General features: G+C 39.9%; 1 protein-coding gene across 2 annotated transcripts in view; it reads right to left on the bottom strand.

Annotated features, from left to right (window-relative positions):
- Positions 1-18,792, bottom strand: part of LOC120997979 (interleukin 1 receptor accessory protein) — a 281,900-nt gene that overhangs the window by 84,230 nt on the left and 178,878 nt on the right. For both annotated transcript variants that reach the window (XM_040428369.1, XM_040428368.1), the window contains one exon: positions 831-1,116. In XM_040428369.1, the coding sequence (XP_040284303.1) occupies positions 831-1,116 (286 nt within the window). The remainder of the gene's footprint in view (positions 1-830; positions 1,117-18,792) is intronic.

An 18,792-nucleotide genomic window follows, 5' to 3' on the forward strand; every position in this document is an offset into this window, starting at 1 on the left:
AGCGTTTCTTCCCTGCTTGTTAATTCAGTCCATGTAAATCCACCTTAAATTAAGTTATAGATTCTTTTTAAACATCTTGTTTTTTTCTATGTCAATTTTCCATGTTACCATATTAAACTAGTGGTCTCCTTAGTGACAAAAATGAGGATCCAGGGACAATCTTCGGGTAGTATGTGCTCCAGAAAATGAATTCAACCTCGGCATGGAGCTGGCGTAGATTTCTGGTGTAATATGGGCACATAATGTGTGGCGGTTTGGAGGTCCCATCCATAGAAAGGGCATTGCAAAAGGGAGAAAAGTCTCAAATTTTGACCAACGAAGGCAGTGTAGAACTTTCATAAATTCTCCTCCTAGAGTTTTCCCTACTGACACTTATGTTATGGCATATACATAGGTTATGCCTTACATGTGTGATGAGTGGGAGTCCCACCCGTGAGACCTCCAACTGCTGGGAGAACAGGGTCCGTTAAGCTGCCAGATGAGGTGGATGGAGAGGTGGGTGGCCAATCAAGCTCGAATGTTTTAGAAATTTTCAGAGATATGAATGGCGAGATCACGCACATGTTGGATCACCTGTCGATTCAACCTTCTCCTGGATGTGGCTGTTAATTTCCCAAAATGTCTCAGCATCATTATTTTATGCATATACTATCCTAAAAATAAATTTTGTATAGCATGCTCTAGTAAAGACCTCATCTCCACTAGGCCATAAAAAAACATCTCGTGACATGGGAGTTGATAATGTATAATATTTTGGTCTTTTTTTCTCATATACATATGTAGGCTCAGTTGGTTTTGTACCGTATGTTAGGATCAAATGATTAACCTACCTTAACATACAGGTATAATTTCCTGTGTCGTTGAGAAGAGATGGCCGAAACCATAGTATGTCCTTATCTTTGCTGATTCTATTATCTGGAAGACGAATGTTTATCGGCTCCTCAAGGTCTTTCCCTTTACCAGTCCAATACCACATTAAGGTAAGGCCCGCTGAGTGTGCTGCACTATAATTATGTTTTAGGTAGCCCTCGAACAGAGGGCATCTGATCCGGACGGGTTCTCCATCATAAGCTTGGGTCAGCTTCCTGGTGTCCTCTCCCCAGTCATCACATCGCTCTAAAAGACATATAAATCACAGATATTGCTTTAGTTCTTGACATAAGAAAGATATGTTCATCCCCCAGTACAAAGAAAAAAAATGCAAATGACTTAAGTAATCAAATACCAATTATCTAGCAGCCACATGCACATGGCACAGTATTTTCAGGTACCTTAAATCAATATATATTTGATTAGATTTAATATTATACCCCTTATTATGTAATTTTGGGCATCCATTGGATGAGGCGCTTGAACTAATACCCATGTACTGTATGTGTGTGCAGGGTATAACACAAACTATATTCTATGCCATATGCATCAGAAGTCTAATCTACATAATGTACTGTGCGGCAGAGCATTCTATATCTTACATTACGGCCTGTAGGTGTCACTGTTCTATTGCATATTGTGAGGATGTTTTACATTATACAGAATGATCAGCGGTACAAACTAAAACTTGAATTCTAATAATGTAGACGTACAAACAACCACATTTTCGACTTACTATAAAGATGAACTCCACTTTACTTCAGTGACATTCTATCTCAAACCAGTTCTGCACAATCATTACAAATTCTATTATTTTTAACAGCGATATTATAACTATTCGGAACATCTGGATCCCTGGGTATCTTAGACAGTAATTGCACATGCAACTAACAGATCACAGCAGTTACCATAGTAACAGATGAATGACCCCCCACACTGTGCATAGGGGGAGTCTTCAGCTCACTATACACAGCTGTACCTCCCCACCCTCCACAGATGTGTACGCCTGCCTCCTGAATGGGGAGAGGGGAGTAAGCTGCTGTCAGACACCTCTGGTGGTGGCTTACCTCCTCTGAGAACGAATATGCAAAGAGGTATCTCACAAGGAAGAGAACAATCTCGCCAGCGCCACCTATTGGAAGTAGCTCTCTATGGTTCAAAATCTGACTTTCCGAGATACCTCTTTGCATATCTGTTTGCCATGTAGAATTGCCCTAGTTTCCATACCATGAGTACTTCCAGTAAGTATCCATACAGGACTGGTCTCTTTAAGGAGATTTACCACCCTGCCGAATCTCCACTGAGAACAGTCCTGTATGGATACTTACTGGAAGTACTCCATGGTATGGAAACTAGGGCAATTCTACATGGCAAACAGATATGCAAAGAGGTATCTCGGAAAGTCAGATTTTGAACCATAGAGAGCTACTTCCAATAGGTGGCGCTGGCGAGATTGTTCTCTTCCTTGTGAGATACCTCTTTGCATATTCGTTCTCACCAGAAACAGATTTTTGCGTGCATTGGCCTCATGGCTCCTGGGAATTATCCAGCCATAATATACAAATAGATACTATGGTTTACAATATTAAAGGGGTTGTTACACAGTACAATCTGCTGCACAAAAAACTATTTTGGTGCCAGCCGAAATTTGTTCCTTGAGTGATCGTCTACAGTGTAGACTCTACACCATCTACACAGGCTAATTATTGTGAACAAGCATTTCTAGAAACGCTCATCCTTGATAATTGGCCAGAATATTGGTCCATGTAAAAGGACCATGACACTGTGCCACACTTCTCAGTGGCTGATGCTGAATGATAAACCTGGTGCACTTATAGACTGTCTATTTGCTGACTATAAATGTGGGGCAATGTGTGCATGCATGAATTCTGATACATGCTGATGCATTTTGATTAGCAAATCTTCCCCTTTGTTCACTAGAACGCTGTTATACTGTACCTGGCAATACATTAGATCAATCGATAGACAAGTAGATAGATGAACCCATCACACAACAAATCAAAGACTTGAAAAAAGCTGAAGGTTTGCTGGGAAATCTTTAGTAGTTGTGCGAGAGGTTCCTTATTATCAAAAAGTCTCAGAGGAATGGACTATACTGCACAACTGCTGGCAGCTTTCCTTTAACCCATTTACCCAACAACTAATGGCTAAGACATAAGAAGGCAGGAATTCTTCTAGAATTGTCAAAGACTGATGTCTGTGGTGGTGATTAGTGCAGGGCTAAGACTCAGAACAATCACATTTGCAGTACAAAATCACAGGTATGTGTAATAATCCGTAACTTCGGCTGGCTGTCAGTAACAGAATGATGACTGACGTACTAATACAATACATCTAGCCTTAAGAAAACACATGGATGGAGTTTAACAATATTGTAATATGCCCTTAGAGTTTAACAGGCTGCTAACTGTTCTGAAGAACTGCTTTTACAAAACATGCAGAACAAGTAGGCATTCTTCTATTCACACTGCGACAATGCCTGTTGAATGTTTCCTGTTCAGCTATTGTGAAATAAAGCTCTATTAAATGCCTTTAACTAAAACAATGAGAAAAAAAATCTAAAATTGTTCAACATGTACATGAGGAAATTGTAAACTGCCAAAAACAACTCAATCATTTTACATGAATCTGTCAGGTCTCCTATGCTCACCTACCTTACTAGTATAGGATATAGAGATGCTGAACCCAGGGACATACAGTTCTCTAGGTTTTTATTCAACATTCCCCTGTAAAATCTGTTTAAGGGCATGTTCACATGTATGTTGGAAGCTCTGCTCAGAGTCCGCATCGCAGATTTAGTTAAAAAGAGTAAAAGACCATTAAAAAAACAAGACCCCAAATGGGAAAATGAACGGATTCCATTGTAGTCAATGCAGTCTGTTTATCTCCGTTCATCTCAGTTATGTGCACTTCCGTTATTTTTGCTATTTTGCTCATCTAATGGAGCAGAACAACGGAAGTATTTCACAGTGGTGTGCACTCACCCTTAACGGGTTGTCCAGTAAACAATTAGTAAGATGTAAATGAGATAAAATAAAGCAAGCTATACAAAATACTGCAATTATCTAAGATATCTTAAGATAGGCACTTCGGTCCAGGTACCGGCAGGTTCATTTCTGGCTTTTCCTCATCACACAACAGGGTTTCCTGTATCGGCACAAGACCTCTGCTGTGTGCGAGGGTTGGCCTTTTTCATTGTGGCCAGTTCCCAGACAAGAAAAGGCTGACTTACAGAAATGAGCCAGTCAGTGATACCAAATTTGTTTTTGTTTGATATTTTTCCATAATAAAGCATATTTTATTAGTAAATTTGTGACTTTATTTTGACTTTCAGGCTCCATATCTCACTATCCACTACAGCATTGAACGTGAGACTACCATCATTTTATAGACAATCATCTTGACTATCTCATACATAAATTGGAACTATTTAGCATATGATTAGTTATGCAGATTCTTGTCATGTAACTGCGTTGTTACTGTTTTGCTCCTGGTGGTGGAACAATCTTTTTCTTCTTGTATACTACAAATTACAACCTGTTCTCACATTCCCTAATACCCCTTTTCATATGTACAGCGCCATGGAATGAATGGCGCTTTAATAATAATAAATAATAGTAATAATAATAATAGCTCATTGTGTTATTAGGTTGATTCCCAAGCAAAATGTCACAGGTTGAAATCCAGGAGCAGCATGAGGATGATTTCCCAAGAAAAGAGAAACAGCATCATCCAGCTCATCGATAGCCAAACTGCATCCTGTGAGTGCCATGACAGTTGGAAGAATATGAAATGAAGTTAATACATCCATTCCAAGAGGTGGACGTCCAGGCAAAATATCTGAGTCAACAAGTCGGCTCATCACAAGGTCTATCAGTTCTGGCGCGACAAATACAGCAGTGCAGGTAGCTTGTATGCTTTGTAATAGTGAGATCACAGATGTCCATGCAAGCACCATGCGACGCGCATTACACAAGTCTGGAATGGTGGCCCAAAAAGAGGTGAAGAAGACTCAACTTCAATATTGTCATAAGAAGCGTCAGCTCGAGTTTAAAAAAAGTACGAACAGTGGACAGTAGAAGATTGGAAACGGGTAATTTGGAGCAATGAGACAAAAGTCAATAGACTGGGCTCTGATTATTGCACATGGGCCTGAAAGAAACAAGGGAAAAGGGGGCTAACGGATCGAGAAATTTAAGGAACTGTCAAGTTCGGTGGACAAAGCCTGATGATATGGGGTTGTTTCACAGACAGTTGGATACTAGACCAGGATGGCTGGTGGTCTCAATTCTGAGCTATATGTGAGTATCCTACAAAACGACTTGCTTTGCACACTCGAGTACTATGGGTATGAAAAGGATGACATAGTGTTCCAGCAGGACAACGACCTAAAGCATACTTTGAAATTGGCGAAGAAATGGTTCAATGACAATGAAGTAGAGGTGCTGCATTGGCCTCCACTGTCCCCAGACCTCAACCCAATCAAACACTTGTGGGTAGAGTTGAAGAAAAAGCTGTATTCATACCCAAGTGGGTCAACCAGTATTCACCAACATTGGGAACATGTAGAAGAGACCTGAGAACAGATTTCGGTTGAGACATGCTTGAATCTGATCGAGAGCATGCTCAGAAGGATTCAGGCAGTGTTGAAATCCAAAAGGTGGATTTACAAAATACTAACAAAATATAAAATTTTTGAATTTTAAGAGCAAAACAGTAACAATGCAATTACAGGACAAGAATTATATGATAAATAGCTGCAAGTCAAATTTATGTATGAGATAGCCAAGATAATTGTCTATAAAATAATGGTAGCGTCACGTTCAAAGCTGTAGTGGATGGTGAGATATGGAGCCTGAAAGTCAAAAGTTCAAAAAATGGTTACCATTTTGCTTGTCAGTGTTGGTGTGTTTGGGAACTACATAATTCTGTGATGTAAATGCCATTTCATAATGTTAAGGTTTTGTACAACATAAGAAAAATATGGCTGCTTTATTCCAGAAACAGTACCACACCAGTCCATGGGTTGTATTTAGTATTGCAGCTCCATTGAGGTGAATAGGGTGGAACTGCTATACCACAAGTAACCTGGAAGAGGGCAGACCAGTTTTTCTAAGCTTGTGCATCCCCTTAATAACCTTCCAATATGGAGGGTATATGCTGTGGATGATGTTGTTTCCCCCCCCCCATTTTCCTTTGAAAAACTGTCCAGGTTCTGTCAAGTTTCAAGTTGGAGAGAACAATCTTCAAGTCCAGTTGCAAACATTTCAATTGGATTTTGATTTGCCAACTTCAGGATATTAACGCTGCTTTTAAATGGGTTGTAAACAGCAAAGTAATAAAACATCACAATACAGCTGGCTGCAAGCCATTCAGCAAGATGAAAACAATCTTTCTTGGTGGCATGCAAGTAATCTTTTTTTATAGAAAATTGGAAATCCTGCCCTTTGTCAAAATAAAATTTAGCTTCCCTGCTGTGTAATTTCTGGTGCCAGCATCTTCTGATTGCAAGAGGTCTCAGGGAGCCTAAAGGTTCTCCAGGTACACACAGATATGTGTATATTCAAATAGTGGAATCTAAGCAGGGCCATGGGCTGGGTAGTTGGGTCTATGAGTGTTGGTGCCTATCACAATGGTTGCAGGACCGCTAGAACCCACAACACATGTGTGAAAGGACAAAAAGTGGGTGGAATGTTCAGGTGGTGAAGGCTAGTTGAGTGCTTAGACAGAATAATTCCTTTAAAAAACTAAATAAAAAAACCTTTAGAAGACCACCCCTGATCTTGACCAGCGTTAATTTCTTCCATGTTTTTTTGTTTTGTAGACATTTAGGGTCCTTTTACCCGTACATTCCGCTGTATGGGGACAAGCAATTCTATATATCACTGTTCCAGGGCAGCAGATCGCCTGGAGAACTATCCCCCAATGAACGAGCAACTTTTACACAGGAAGATAAATTGGGAATTAACGCTTATACAAACGATTATCTCTGGTAATTTGCCTGATAATCAGTCGGTGTAAAAGGACCTTAAAAAAAAAACATAGTTCAAAAGGTGTGAATAATTTCTATCAGTTTCGTAGATGCCAAATTTCTGTGTTTGATCACATATAAAAAGGTGTTTCTACTGCATGCAAAAATGAACCTCTAGAAATACAAAACTGTAGATGACAGATAACTGCAACTATTACGTTGATTCATAAAACATGATCGACAGAGGATACTTGGAATGTGCAAGTCATACTAAAGCCTTCTAACCCTTTTTGACCTGCACCTGGTTCAAAATCACTTATGAAATCACTAATCAAACACTGTCAATTACTGTCTGAATGCAGCCTTAGGGCTCCTTCAAGTTTTTTGGTGCAAATTACAGCAATGCAGTCTCCAGCAAAACTGACTTAAAAAAAAAAAATAATAATAATTCCCTCAAGATAACTCACCCGCAGCGTATTAATTATGAAGAATACAAAACTTAACCCCTTAGTGACCAGCCTGTTTTGGGCCTTACTGACCAAGCGTTTTTCTTCTTTTTTCATCGTCGCGTTCCAAGAGCTAGACCTTTTTTATTTTTCCGTCTATATAGCTTTATGAGGGCTTGTTTTTTGCGGGACAGATAGTTTTAATGGCACCATTTTTGGGTACACATAACTTTCTGATTAACTTTTATTAACTCTTTCTGGGAGGGAGATGGGAAAAACAGCAATACTGTCACTGCGTTTTTAAGTTATAAATTTTACAGCGTTCATTTTTCTGTATAAATAACATAATATCTTTATTCTCTGGGTCAGTACGATTACAGTGATACCAAATACATATATTTTTTTTTTACATTTTCCTACTTTTTTCAATAAAACCCCCCTTTTTTTTTTTTTTAAAGAAAAAACTATTTTTGCATTGCCACTTTCCAAGACCCATAACATTTTTCTTTTTCTTTCTATGGAGTTGTGTGAAGGCTTGATTTTTGTGGGACGACTTGTATTTTTCATTGGTATCATTTTGGAGTAAATGGCGCTTTTCGATCGCTTGTTATTACGTTTTTTCAGTGGCAACTAAGAATAAATTAGGTGATGTTCTTAGCTAGGCTCCTGATTTCTAGATCTTGGTTTTGCTCCTCCGCCCCAGACTGTAATAACTGGCTGGGCTTGGTAGAGAAAGTGAAAAGCTACGAGAAGATCCTGTACAAAAAAAGAGGATCCTATTTAAAGTGGAATAGCTTATGGAAAGATTGGGATACGGCTAATTAATTATGATCCTTCCTTCTTTTGTCCTTTTTTTTTTTTTTTTTTCCTGCAGGGTGGGGGGGGGGGGGGGTGGGTTGGTGGGGCGAGTTGAGGAAAATTCTAGTTGTCCGGCTTTTCTGTATGTATCATATTGATGAAGAATGTGATGGTATATTAGAGCACAGGAGGGTCTCTAGGACTGGTGGAGGGGGGACTTCTCGGTATTAAATAATGGTGGAAATTTCTATCCATTAATAATATCAAGCGATACATGGGTAGGGGACCGTGGCTTGTGACCCGGGGGTGCCCGGGTATCGGGCGCAGCTCGGGGTACGGCTCTTCCCGTCAGACATGAGGTTCGATTGCGGGCAGGGAGGTGACACACGCGGTGGGCGCGCTACTATGTGCTCCTTTAAAGAGACAGAGCAGGTCTCTGGCTCTGTTTTTTGTTTATATCCTCTTTAACTGCCGAGTGACACTCGTCTCGAGTTCTCTGCCGCACGAAATATCAATGTGAATAAACGCGAAGTACGGCGAACCATGTTATGGATAGTTGACTTAATCATATGGGGATGAGGCAGTAAAATATACGAGTGGGTTTCCACCACTGTGGTAAAAGACTGCTGGACCCCCCTCTCCGGCTTTTGCTTTATCAAATGCTTGCGACTAAAGATCGCTGCAAGCTCGCCTTTAGGCAGTATGTGAGCATCAAGCGATCGGCCACATGAGTGCCAATCCCTCTGTTCGTACTTACCCGTGTCGGGGGGAGGGCGTGCGCGAGTGGCGCTCGCTGCTGGGCGGCTGTTTGGATTTCAGGCCTCTTATCCCTGCAGCTTATGGAGAACCTGGGCTAAATGGGTTGCTTTGTCCATCTGCTTCATTAAGCTTTGGATGTCGGGTGAGTCCTGTTACCCTCCCCAGTAGGAGACCTCCTTTTGATTTTCAAATATTGACATTACTATGGATATTTGCATGAAATTATTGTCAATTATGTCCACAGATTAGAATTGGCGGATTTATGGAATTTATAATATCAATATGTAACATGGATTTAAATTTTTGTATTATAACAATAAAATATTTGAATATAAAAAAAAGAATAAATTAGCAATTCTGTTTTGTTTTGTTTTTGTTTGTTTTTTACTGCGTTCACCGTAGGGGATAATTTATGTGATATTTATGTAGTCCGGGTCGTTACAGACGCGGCAATACAAAACACATAGGGGAGATTTTTTTTGTGCATTCTTTTTCATTAAAAGGATATTTTCAATGGGAAAAAAAAGCGTAATTTTTTTTATTTTATAAATGTGTTTTTTTTTCTTTACCACTTAATAGTCCCACAAGGGGACTATAACAGACAGTATTTTGATTGCGTTTAAAATGCAATTCACTATCCCTATAGTGTATTGCATTTTAATGGCAATGCTATTCTAACATTGACCACCAGGCTGCGCCAGAGAGGCGCGGCCTGCTTGAAATTACTGAAGGCTGGTCTGGGGCCTAACATCCGACCCCTGCCAGCCTTCACACACACATCGGAACCCCGTGATCGCATTTGTGGGGTGACAAAGGGAGTCCGCTCCCTCTGTCAGCAGTTTACATGTGGCGGGCATGTAAAGTGTTAAACAGCCCGGATCGGCACTCCTGCCAGTCCGGGCTGTTAAAGCAGGGCCGCGGCTCTAATGTGAGATCTGGGTCCAAACACCCCGCTGCACGGGGGACCAAAAAAAAAAAAAGACAGCCCAGCCTAAGGCCCCTTAGTTACCGCCGTAAAAAGGCGTATGGGTGGTCACTAAGGGGTCCACACTGTTTGGCAAGCGGTAGTCCAGATATCTTCAGGTCAATGACAAAAGTGCTGTGTGACTAAAAAATGACACCCAAAAAGTTGCTTGAAATTTTTTTTTATTGAATTTCATTTGCAAGAAAGAAAAAAATATATATTTTTCACTTTGTAAAACAAAATACGGATGAAACCTGATCTGATGTGCTACTGGGATATACTGATTTTGTTGGAGCTTCTATCCTTTAGATGTAAACAAGAATATTTTACTTCACTGACAACAACCAGAGATCTTGAAAATAGTGAGCTACAATGTGGTGCATGATTAGAGAGAGAGAACACCATAAGACGTAAATACACATATGTTCACACAACTCCAAAATCTGCCCGCAAACTGCATTGAGAAATCATAACTGCTGTTCAAACCGCAAATTATGTTTTCATGCAGTTTAGAAATCAATGTCAAGGAAAAAAATAAGTGACAGGTCATTTACCGAAGCAGATTCCACGCTGAAAAGCTGGCGGATTACCAGGTGCATATCTGAATCCAAGGGTTTATGTCAGATTTCTGCTGCAGATTCTCCTTTAGATCTCCCTTAGATTATTCAAACTCAGATTCTGCTGTGTGAACATGGCCTAATGGTTTTCTACAACCAGGTTTTACAAAGAAGTAACAGAGCGCTCATAGACTTTTACAGACCTCTAATGTTTATTTACAGCTTCAATTTCATACAAAGGCATATAGAAACTGTGGCATGCACCATCACACATCTTATTACAGAGCTATTCGTCCCTAAAAGCATTACTTTATAGCACATAACTGTATACAAGCAGATGGACTGCTTTAGAATAACCTCCGGCATAACCAATAAATTGTGCCCGTCATGACCATGTATGACTAAACGCTATATAATCTATAGTGGTTTGCATGCTAACAAAATTAATCGCATTATGGTAATCAACTGTACAAATAAAAATAATATAGATCTTTGCACAAATGTACAATATGTGAATTTCTACACATGGATCGACTCTTCTAGAGATGACGTTGCTTTTGCTCCAGCATTTCAATACGGGAGTGGCTCTTGGCTATGTCTAAGACAAGCTCTAATTGTGTCTGCTTGTATTTCAGACCTGTAGAACTGATTATTATTAATAACTTTATAAAGCTAATAAAATTCCTGCGCCCGACTAGCTTTGGCACAGTGTCAAGAAACTGAAATAAGCCTGATTGTGTTATAATAACACAATAATGGATGAGGAGTAAAAGATGCGTTGTTCCCATAAGTCAGACCTTTAATGGCTTATATTCCAATTCAGCAGACACGAAGATGTGATAGATGAGTCCAGCTATTTGTGCCATGACATTTCCAAGGCAGCAGACCAGACAAGTATCAGAAGACGTGTTTTGCTGTTATTCTAAGAGACATCACGCATTGCGGCTTTGGAAAATGGGTTCCTTTAGTTCAAAAGCTTCTGCACGCTGAGAACGACATGGTTACATTGTAGAAACCAGACATCGACTGAAAAGTATTTGACCTTTTACTCGATAAATGCTATTAGTTTTACTAACTTTAAGCTTCAGTGTATCTTCACTAATTAAAATCCAAATAATGCGACTAATTAAGTTTGCTCAGACGCTGAAGAAGCCTTTGTCATTTATTGTCTTTAAACCAGCGTTTTTTCCAACGTGTTTTAAACTTTCTAAGCACATTAACAACCAATTAGTGGTCAATTTCCATTTACCAGCACCACTTATTAATAGGCAATTCCACCAAAATTACATCATTGCCTTGTAATTTGCCAGCATAATTATGGCTTCACTGTGCAACTATTTTGCACTGTGATCTGAGATTTAGTAGGCCCACATACAGCTATACTGCTTATTAGTGGTGTCACCCAGCCATATGGAAAAGTAAGGATGTTTGTTACCATAATTTTCATCAAGTTTTTCCCAAAAAAAGTTATAGCGCAAGTAGTTATAAGAAACTCTGTAACATAACTTATTACAGAAAAATGCCTCTTTCTTCACTTATCAGACTCCTCTCCTTATCCCTCACGTCCTACATTGATCACTCAATCTCAATTCCCTTATAAAATCTGTACTGATTACATTTAAAAATGCATCAATAAAAGCATAGATAAAAAAAGAAATAGTGTTTGTATGTAGTGAATGTGTAGTAGTACAATGCTACGCTTTTCCTCAGCAATCACAAAGGAAAGTTGGCCATAAACTGTAATTCCTAGATGGCACTTTTACTTCAGGCATATCATCTAAAGAATGATCTTTGTCAAAAAATTCAAAAGCATTACCTTACTGGCCAAACCATTACGTTATGGAACATGTTCTCACAGGATATGGTGATGACTGAAAGTGATTAGCTTAAAAGAAGAGGTTTGATATTCTGCTTGTAAAACACAACTTGTTTTTTTTTTTTTTTTTAATATATATTCTTTATTGTTTTTTCCATAAAGATACAGATATACAAAACATTTCAATGTCTACATATATATATATATATACAATAAAAATAAGAGAAAATAAATAAATAAATAAATGACACATTGAAATATCAAATACATAAAATATATTCATCTCCCCCCCCCCCCCCCCACGACAACCCCACCCCGCCCCTCCCACCCTTCACGGTTGTCATCCTGGGAACAGTGCGGCACAAGCCCAGATCTGTCCCTCACAAAAGGGTCTGTACCATAAGAGCCTCTCAATACCACCCAGTCCATACCTTTTCCCATAAACTCAGTTGTTTTCCCGCTTTACAATTTAATACATTTGAATTCCTTTATTCTACACATATAGTTTTTCCATTCTTCAAGAGCAGGGGGCTTATCCGATCCCCAGCCCTTGATAATCAAAATTTTGGCAATTAGTAACCCCTTTAAACAAAAGAGCAGATCGATTTTTGTTATATTTCTATCCAAGGAGAGTGTACCTAATATGGCAAACTCAATCGCGGGTTCTAATTTTTTAGAAAACGTGTAATATAATCGATGCACTATTTTATACTGTGTTAACCTAAGATGACTAGAGATCAAGGCTTTTGAAATATTTTGATAGATTTCTCCCCACTGAAGTGAATTACTCCTCCCTAAATCCACCTCCCATTTTACCGCAATTTTAAACTTTGTGACCTTCACTAGTTCTTTTTGTAATCTAACATAAATTTGTGACATTTTGAGTTTATTACCTAAAGAAGTGAAACAAAAATTCCCAAATGGTTGAGCAAGCATCTAAAAAAATGGTTTATTACTCATGTAATCAAAAGCGCGTTTAAGTTGAGCATATATAAATCGACTTAAAACCGTATTAGCCGTGTCTAAAATAAAGTTCCAATATGAGTTTTAATTTACCTAATGTGCAAATGTGAGAAACCTTAGTGATACCTCTCCAACTCCAATAACTATTTTCATTTAATTCCAGAAATTCCTTTCAAATTTTATTATCCCATAGAGGGGTGAAATGTAACGCGTGAGTGACCTTCAAAATTACTCTCGTCTTGTTCCAAACTTTCTGAAGCATCATACTTATAGGACAGGTAGTTCCCCTATCGCCTCTCTTAGTTTTGTCCGCCAACCCACGTATATTCCATGTTAGAACTTTATGACTCATTCAGAGTTGCGTTCTGTGGGGGGGTTGCATTCTGCCCAGTGATGACAACCGTGCCCTCCCCATCCTCCGAACCCCCATCCCAACCCCTCAACATGGTTCACAAGAGAATACAACTTCGTCAACCTCTTCCATTACACCCCACCCACTTTGGCTCACCCCCCCACCCCAAACCCCCCAGCGCCAAACCTAAAAAAAAAAAAAAGCACACAATTATTTCCTATATACCCACTGAATCCAACCATTCAAGGGTGTCTGCAGGCTTAACAAAAAAACTTAGAGTCCCTATAAATAATTCTTAGTTTTGCGGGATATATCATAGAATATTTAATACTAGCAGCCTGCAGTCTTTTTTTAATTGCATGATATTCTCTCCTTTTATTTTGCGTGTCTGGATCTGACTACCATTGTACTCAATCTCCTGCAGTTCTCTTTTGCGCCTGAGGACACAATCCCTATCATTAGAGCTTAACATTTTAGCCAAGAGGGCCCGCTTTTTTGATGGAATTCTATGGGCCCGTTCTACACAGAACAAAGGCGAACCATGGTTGGGCCCCAACAGTTGTATAAGCCATTTTTGTAGGAACCCAGCAGGGTCCTCCTTCTCCGCCCCTTCGGGAAAACCTATTAATCACCGATTGTATCTGCGAGATCTGTCCTCCAGATCGGTCAACTTCACCCTTAACCTCATGCGATCTTGGTCAAGTTCTTCTACCTTTTTGCGCATATTAACATAGTCCATTTTAACTCCACCTAGCTTTATTTCAACAACTTTAACCTTTGACCTAATTGTATTCATGTCGTCCTTAATTAATGTAATGTCGACCTGTAGTGAAGTCACTGTCGCGGCTATGTCTACCACCAATTGATTAGTGGTCTTAACCACTCCCAATATATCCTCTAACTTCTTATCTATCATATCTAGATGATCTTCATGCGTATCATTAACCCTTGCCGTTATTTTCTCCATCCGATAGACTGGGTCCTCCCCACCTTCTACTGAAGCTAAAGTTTTCTGCCCCCTCTAGTCTTAGATGTCGGAGATTTAAGATATTTTTCCATTCTCGCTTGGGGGCTGATTTTCCCCCACACCTTTTGGGGAGACAGTCCCCACCGATTTCCTGTTGTATTTAGGTGGCATAATTTTGCGATCGACACTTATTGTATATATACAATATTTGGAAAGACGACACAAAATCAGATAGTTCCTCTGCACAAGTTGTAGCCAGAAGTTAGCAAGCTGGCCACTGGTCAGTCCTGGGCAATCACTTAGGTATACAGAGAAGGGTTAGCAAGCCACAGTCACAAGTTCACAATACACGATAGTACTGAACATTATCAACGGCTTGCTGGTCGGGTTTAATTATCTCTACAGCCGAGTCAGAGAGGAGAAACAAAAAACTGGAACACATAGAATATATTAAACGGTGGGTGAGTTGGAATTGAAGATTTAATGGGTTAGAGAGTTAGTGACCCAATTGGATTCCTGAAGTCCGCATGCAATGAATATGTAGGCCAAGAGTTAGGCAAATCCCAGTCGGCCTCATTCCACCATCGCAGGTTGTCCCCTATCCCAACATCTTCTCCAGCTCTTTATGCAGTGTTAGTAAGGGATTAGCAGGGTAATGTATGAGCCAACAAAAGAAAAGGATAGTTTAGTCTCACCACTCTTCAGCCCTAACTCTCCGGGCCATTATCTGCAGGCTTATATGGGGTCAAGCACATCTTCCATACGCTCCTCCAGCATGTAGCGGGGTTCCCCAAGCCCGGAGCAAAGCAGAAGCGGGATCTTTCAAGGTTTGCAATGTTTCAAATAATGTCCTGCGCCGGCGCCCAGCCACTGAAGTTCCGATCATACGCTTTGACCAATGTGATTACTCGGATCTAATCACCAGCGCCTAACCTTTGCAGCGCCAGCCATATCTGCGTTGCCAGTACTCAGGTCCCGGCAGCTTTGCCACCTATTGCCGCGGCACTGAAGCGTCTCTCTGAAGCGACCCTTTATCCAATACCGGCCGGCCCCAGTACACAGGACCACCTTGGTGTGCCAAATCAACGCTAGATGTCATGAGGGGGTGGGGAGAAAGAGGGAGCGCCCAAGAGCGGGCGCGCGGCACGTCAACGTCGCTACGTCATGCCGCTACATGGTTAATGGCATTAATATAGAATGTTGATCGAGGGATCTGTCTGATTGCCAGCAGGGGTCAAGAAGGATTTTTTTTTTTACTGAAATGGGTCTTTGTGTTTTGGGGTCTTCAACCCGGTCCAACTGACTTTGTAAGTTTAAAATGGTTGAACTTAATGGCCTAAAGCTGGCCAGATACATGAGAATAAAGCCAACTGAAATAGCCAGTTTGGCTGTTTTAGATAATTTTAATTTGAAAAACAAGCGCAAGCGATCGTTCACGATGGGTGATGGCAGATTCTTGTGGGACAAAAATGTGATTGTCTACTGGGAAATTTTGGCTCTTGTTATGCCATGTCATGCCAAAACTGCATAAGTATGGCATAACCAGCCAAATTCAGCCCACCATTTACCATTGTGCTCAAAAACTAGTGTCAGTTAAAAAATATAAAAATAAATCCCTAGTTGGCCATTTCAGTCTGGCATGTTGCTGGTGTTTGTACAAATTCCTGCAATGTGACCATTATCTCAAGTATGTAAATATGTAAAATCCAATTACCTAGACAATTCTTTATTATATTAGATGTGTTTGGTTTTATGACCAAGACGAAAAATATTAAATTATAATACATCTGCATGAATTTTCCAAGCTTCTTATCTTTTTCCAACTTGCACTAGCATCTTAACCTGGTCTTATGCTCTTAGATAATACATCAGATACAGGAATGTTGCTTAAAGGGATTTTGTGTATAGAGCTGAGGACATGGGTTGCTAGATGGCCGCTAGCACATCCGCAATATCCAGTCCCCAAATCTCTGTGTGCTTTTATTGTGTAAAAAAAACGATTTGATACACATGCAAATTAACCTGAGATGAGTCCTGTCCCTGAGATGAGTCAGAGACAGGTCTCATCTCAGGTTAATTTGCATGTGTATCAAATCGTTATTTTTACACAATAAAAGCACACAGAGCTATGGGGACTGGGTATTGCGGATGTGCTAGCGGCCATCTAGCAACCCATGTCCTCAGCTCTATACACAAAATCCCCGTGACAGGTTCCCTTTAATATTCACAAATATACTGACTTAACATCATTGTTGTGTGACATATTCAGCTGGTTCTATATCAGATGTGCAGATAAGTATAGGTTCATTCTTGGACTTGCTGGGGAATGTTGCTTAGTGATGATGATTACATACTGCTGGTATCAGCAGGGTACAGTGAAGACAGCAAAAAAAAACTATTGACGACTTCTCCTGGGGTTTCCATTTCAGAAATAGTTTGCAATCAACCTGCAGTGAAATAGTCAATCAATACTATAAATGGGCAAACATTTCTCAGTTATTAAATGGAACATCTTTATCCTGGTCTTACATTTTATGGCCGACATTAGTCATGAACAGTAATCACATCACAAACTTTGTGGTATGGCTGGACATACAAAGGGCAGACAGCCACAAGCACATTTGCTCAGAGCTTATAAAGTATCCAGATTAAAAAGCTACAAGATGACTCCTATTATAGATGAATAACTAAGTGCAGATCTTTGAAAAACAGTGCCTCCAATAACCTCTGAAATAACTACCAAATTACACTGGAGATCTTAGGCTTGTAGACTATATTACTTTTAGAGTAAGAGACTCAGGTAATTTGGAAAACCTCCAAGAACAATGCTGGGAAATAAATATGTCCGCATTCCAGTTAAGGGCCATGAGCTTAATTTTACATTTCCTCAGGTCACAGTGACCTTTGAGTCATGCTACATGGTTTACAGTAGAGTACTAAATGCAATACACTTATTTAGGAAACCTGAATTATTCAGAATCGGCAGGATCTTCTGTAAAACCTGGAGTAATAGATCATTGTGATGTCTGACCAGGACCCTGTGTACATTTAGAAGTAGTAGATCATGGTGGTGTCTGACCAGGAATGTGTATACAACTAGGAGTAGGAGATTATGGTGGTGTCTACCAGTATCAAGAAAACTGGCTTAGTAGAGTATAGATGTTTTAGTATGAAAGATAATGGGATGAAGAGGACGGTAGGAAAGACACAATGAGGACATGTTAGGTTTTCTATTATGTACTAATATGGGGCAAGTACCCAGAACAGCTATCTACAGATGGGTGTCTTTGGTCTAGCTTGTATTGTTTTTCCCTATGGAGCAATGACGGAAAAATACCTTTCGTGGAGAGTGAATACAAAACATTTACAGATGTAGCTTAGCTGATCCAAGTAATGTCAGAAGCAATAAAATTAAAGTGGATAGATGAGATAATGGTCTGTCACTAGAGTGCTGCTGCTAAAAAGACTAGAAAAGAATACAAAATGGATAGCCCCTCACTAACATTTAATTACAATATTGATTCCCTATGTTAATCTACTCTGTAGCATGTAAAGATTCCCAACAGAAAAGCTACCTTGCTTTTTTGTCAGCATCTCCCTACAACAGAACTGCTGCAGCTGTCAGGCCATAATGACTTTATACGCCATTTCACACATACTAGTCAAAAGTTTATGTATAGACCCAAGACATAAATACTGATTGGCACTGTTCACTGACTAAGCCGGTAATGATCATTAGGAGAGGTCATCAATATTAGATCGGCAGGGGTCAGCTGTCTGAGGAGGAGAAGGTGCTGCTTCCTGTTCATTACACTACACATCTTCTCCCTTGCAGTGGTGGCGTAGTGTAATTACAAGTATACCTGTACTCACTTCCGAGCCAACGAGCAGTGTAATGAAGAAGACACAGTGCATGGAGCGCCAACTCCTCTTCAAACAGCTGATTGGCAGGGTGCTGGATGTAGGACTCCAGCCGATCAGATACTGATGACCTATTCTGACGATAGGTCATCTATATAAAACCCCTGCACAACCCCTTTAAGTCATTTAGCAAATTGCAAAAATATACATTAATAGGCAGCTCACCAAAATACTAGAATTGGCTGGTTTATGCCGAGTGCATTACTGCACCATGTACCTCTGGGGTTAAAAGAATTTAAGAGAATGTGAACCAAATTTAGGCTCTCTATGCATGAACCACACCCTATATTTCTAGACAGAAATTTATTACACCTCCTAGACAATGACAAAATAAAAAAAAAAGTAACACATTAAAATCTAAGTGGTAGTATTTTTAGCCAGGGGCAG

Source organism: Bufo bufo, chromosome 4, assembly GCF_905171765.1.
Source record: "Bufo bufo chromosome 4, aBufBuf1.1, whole genome shotgun sequence".
NCBI classification, from domain to species: Eukaryota; Metazoa; Chordata; class Amphibia; order Anura; family Bufonidae; genus Bufo; species Bufo bufo.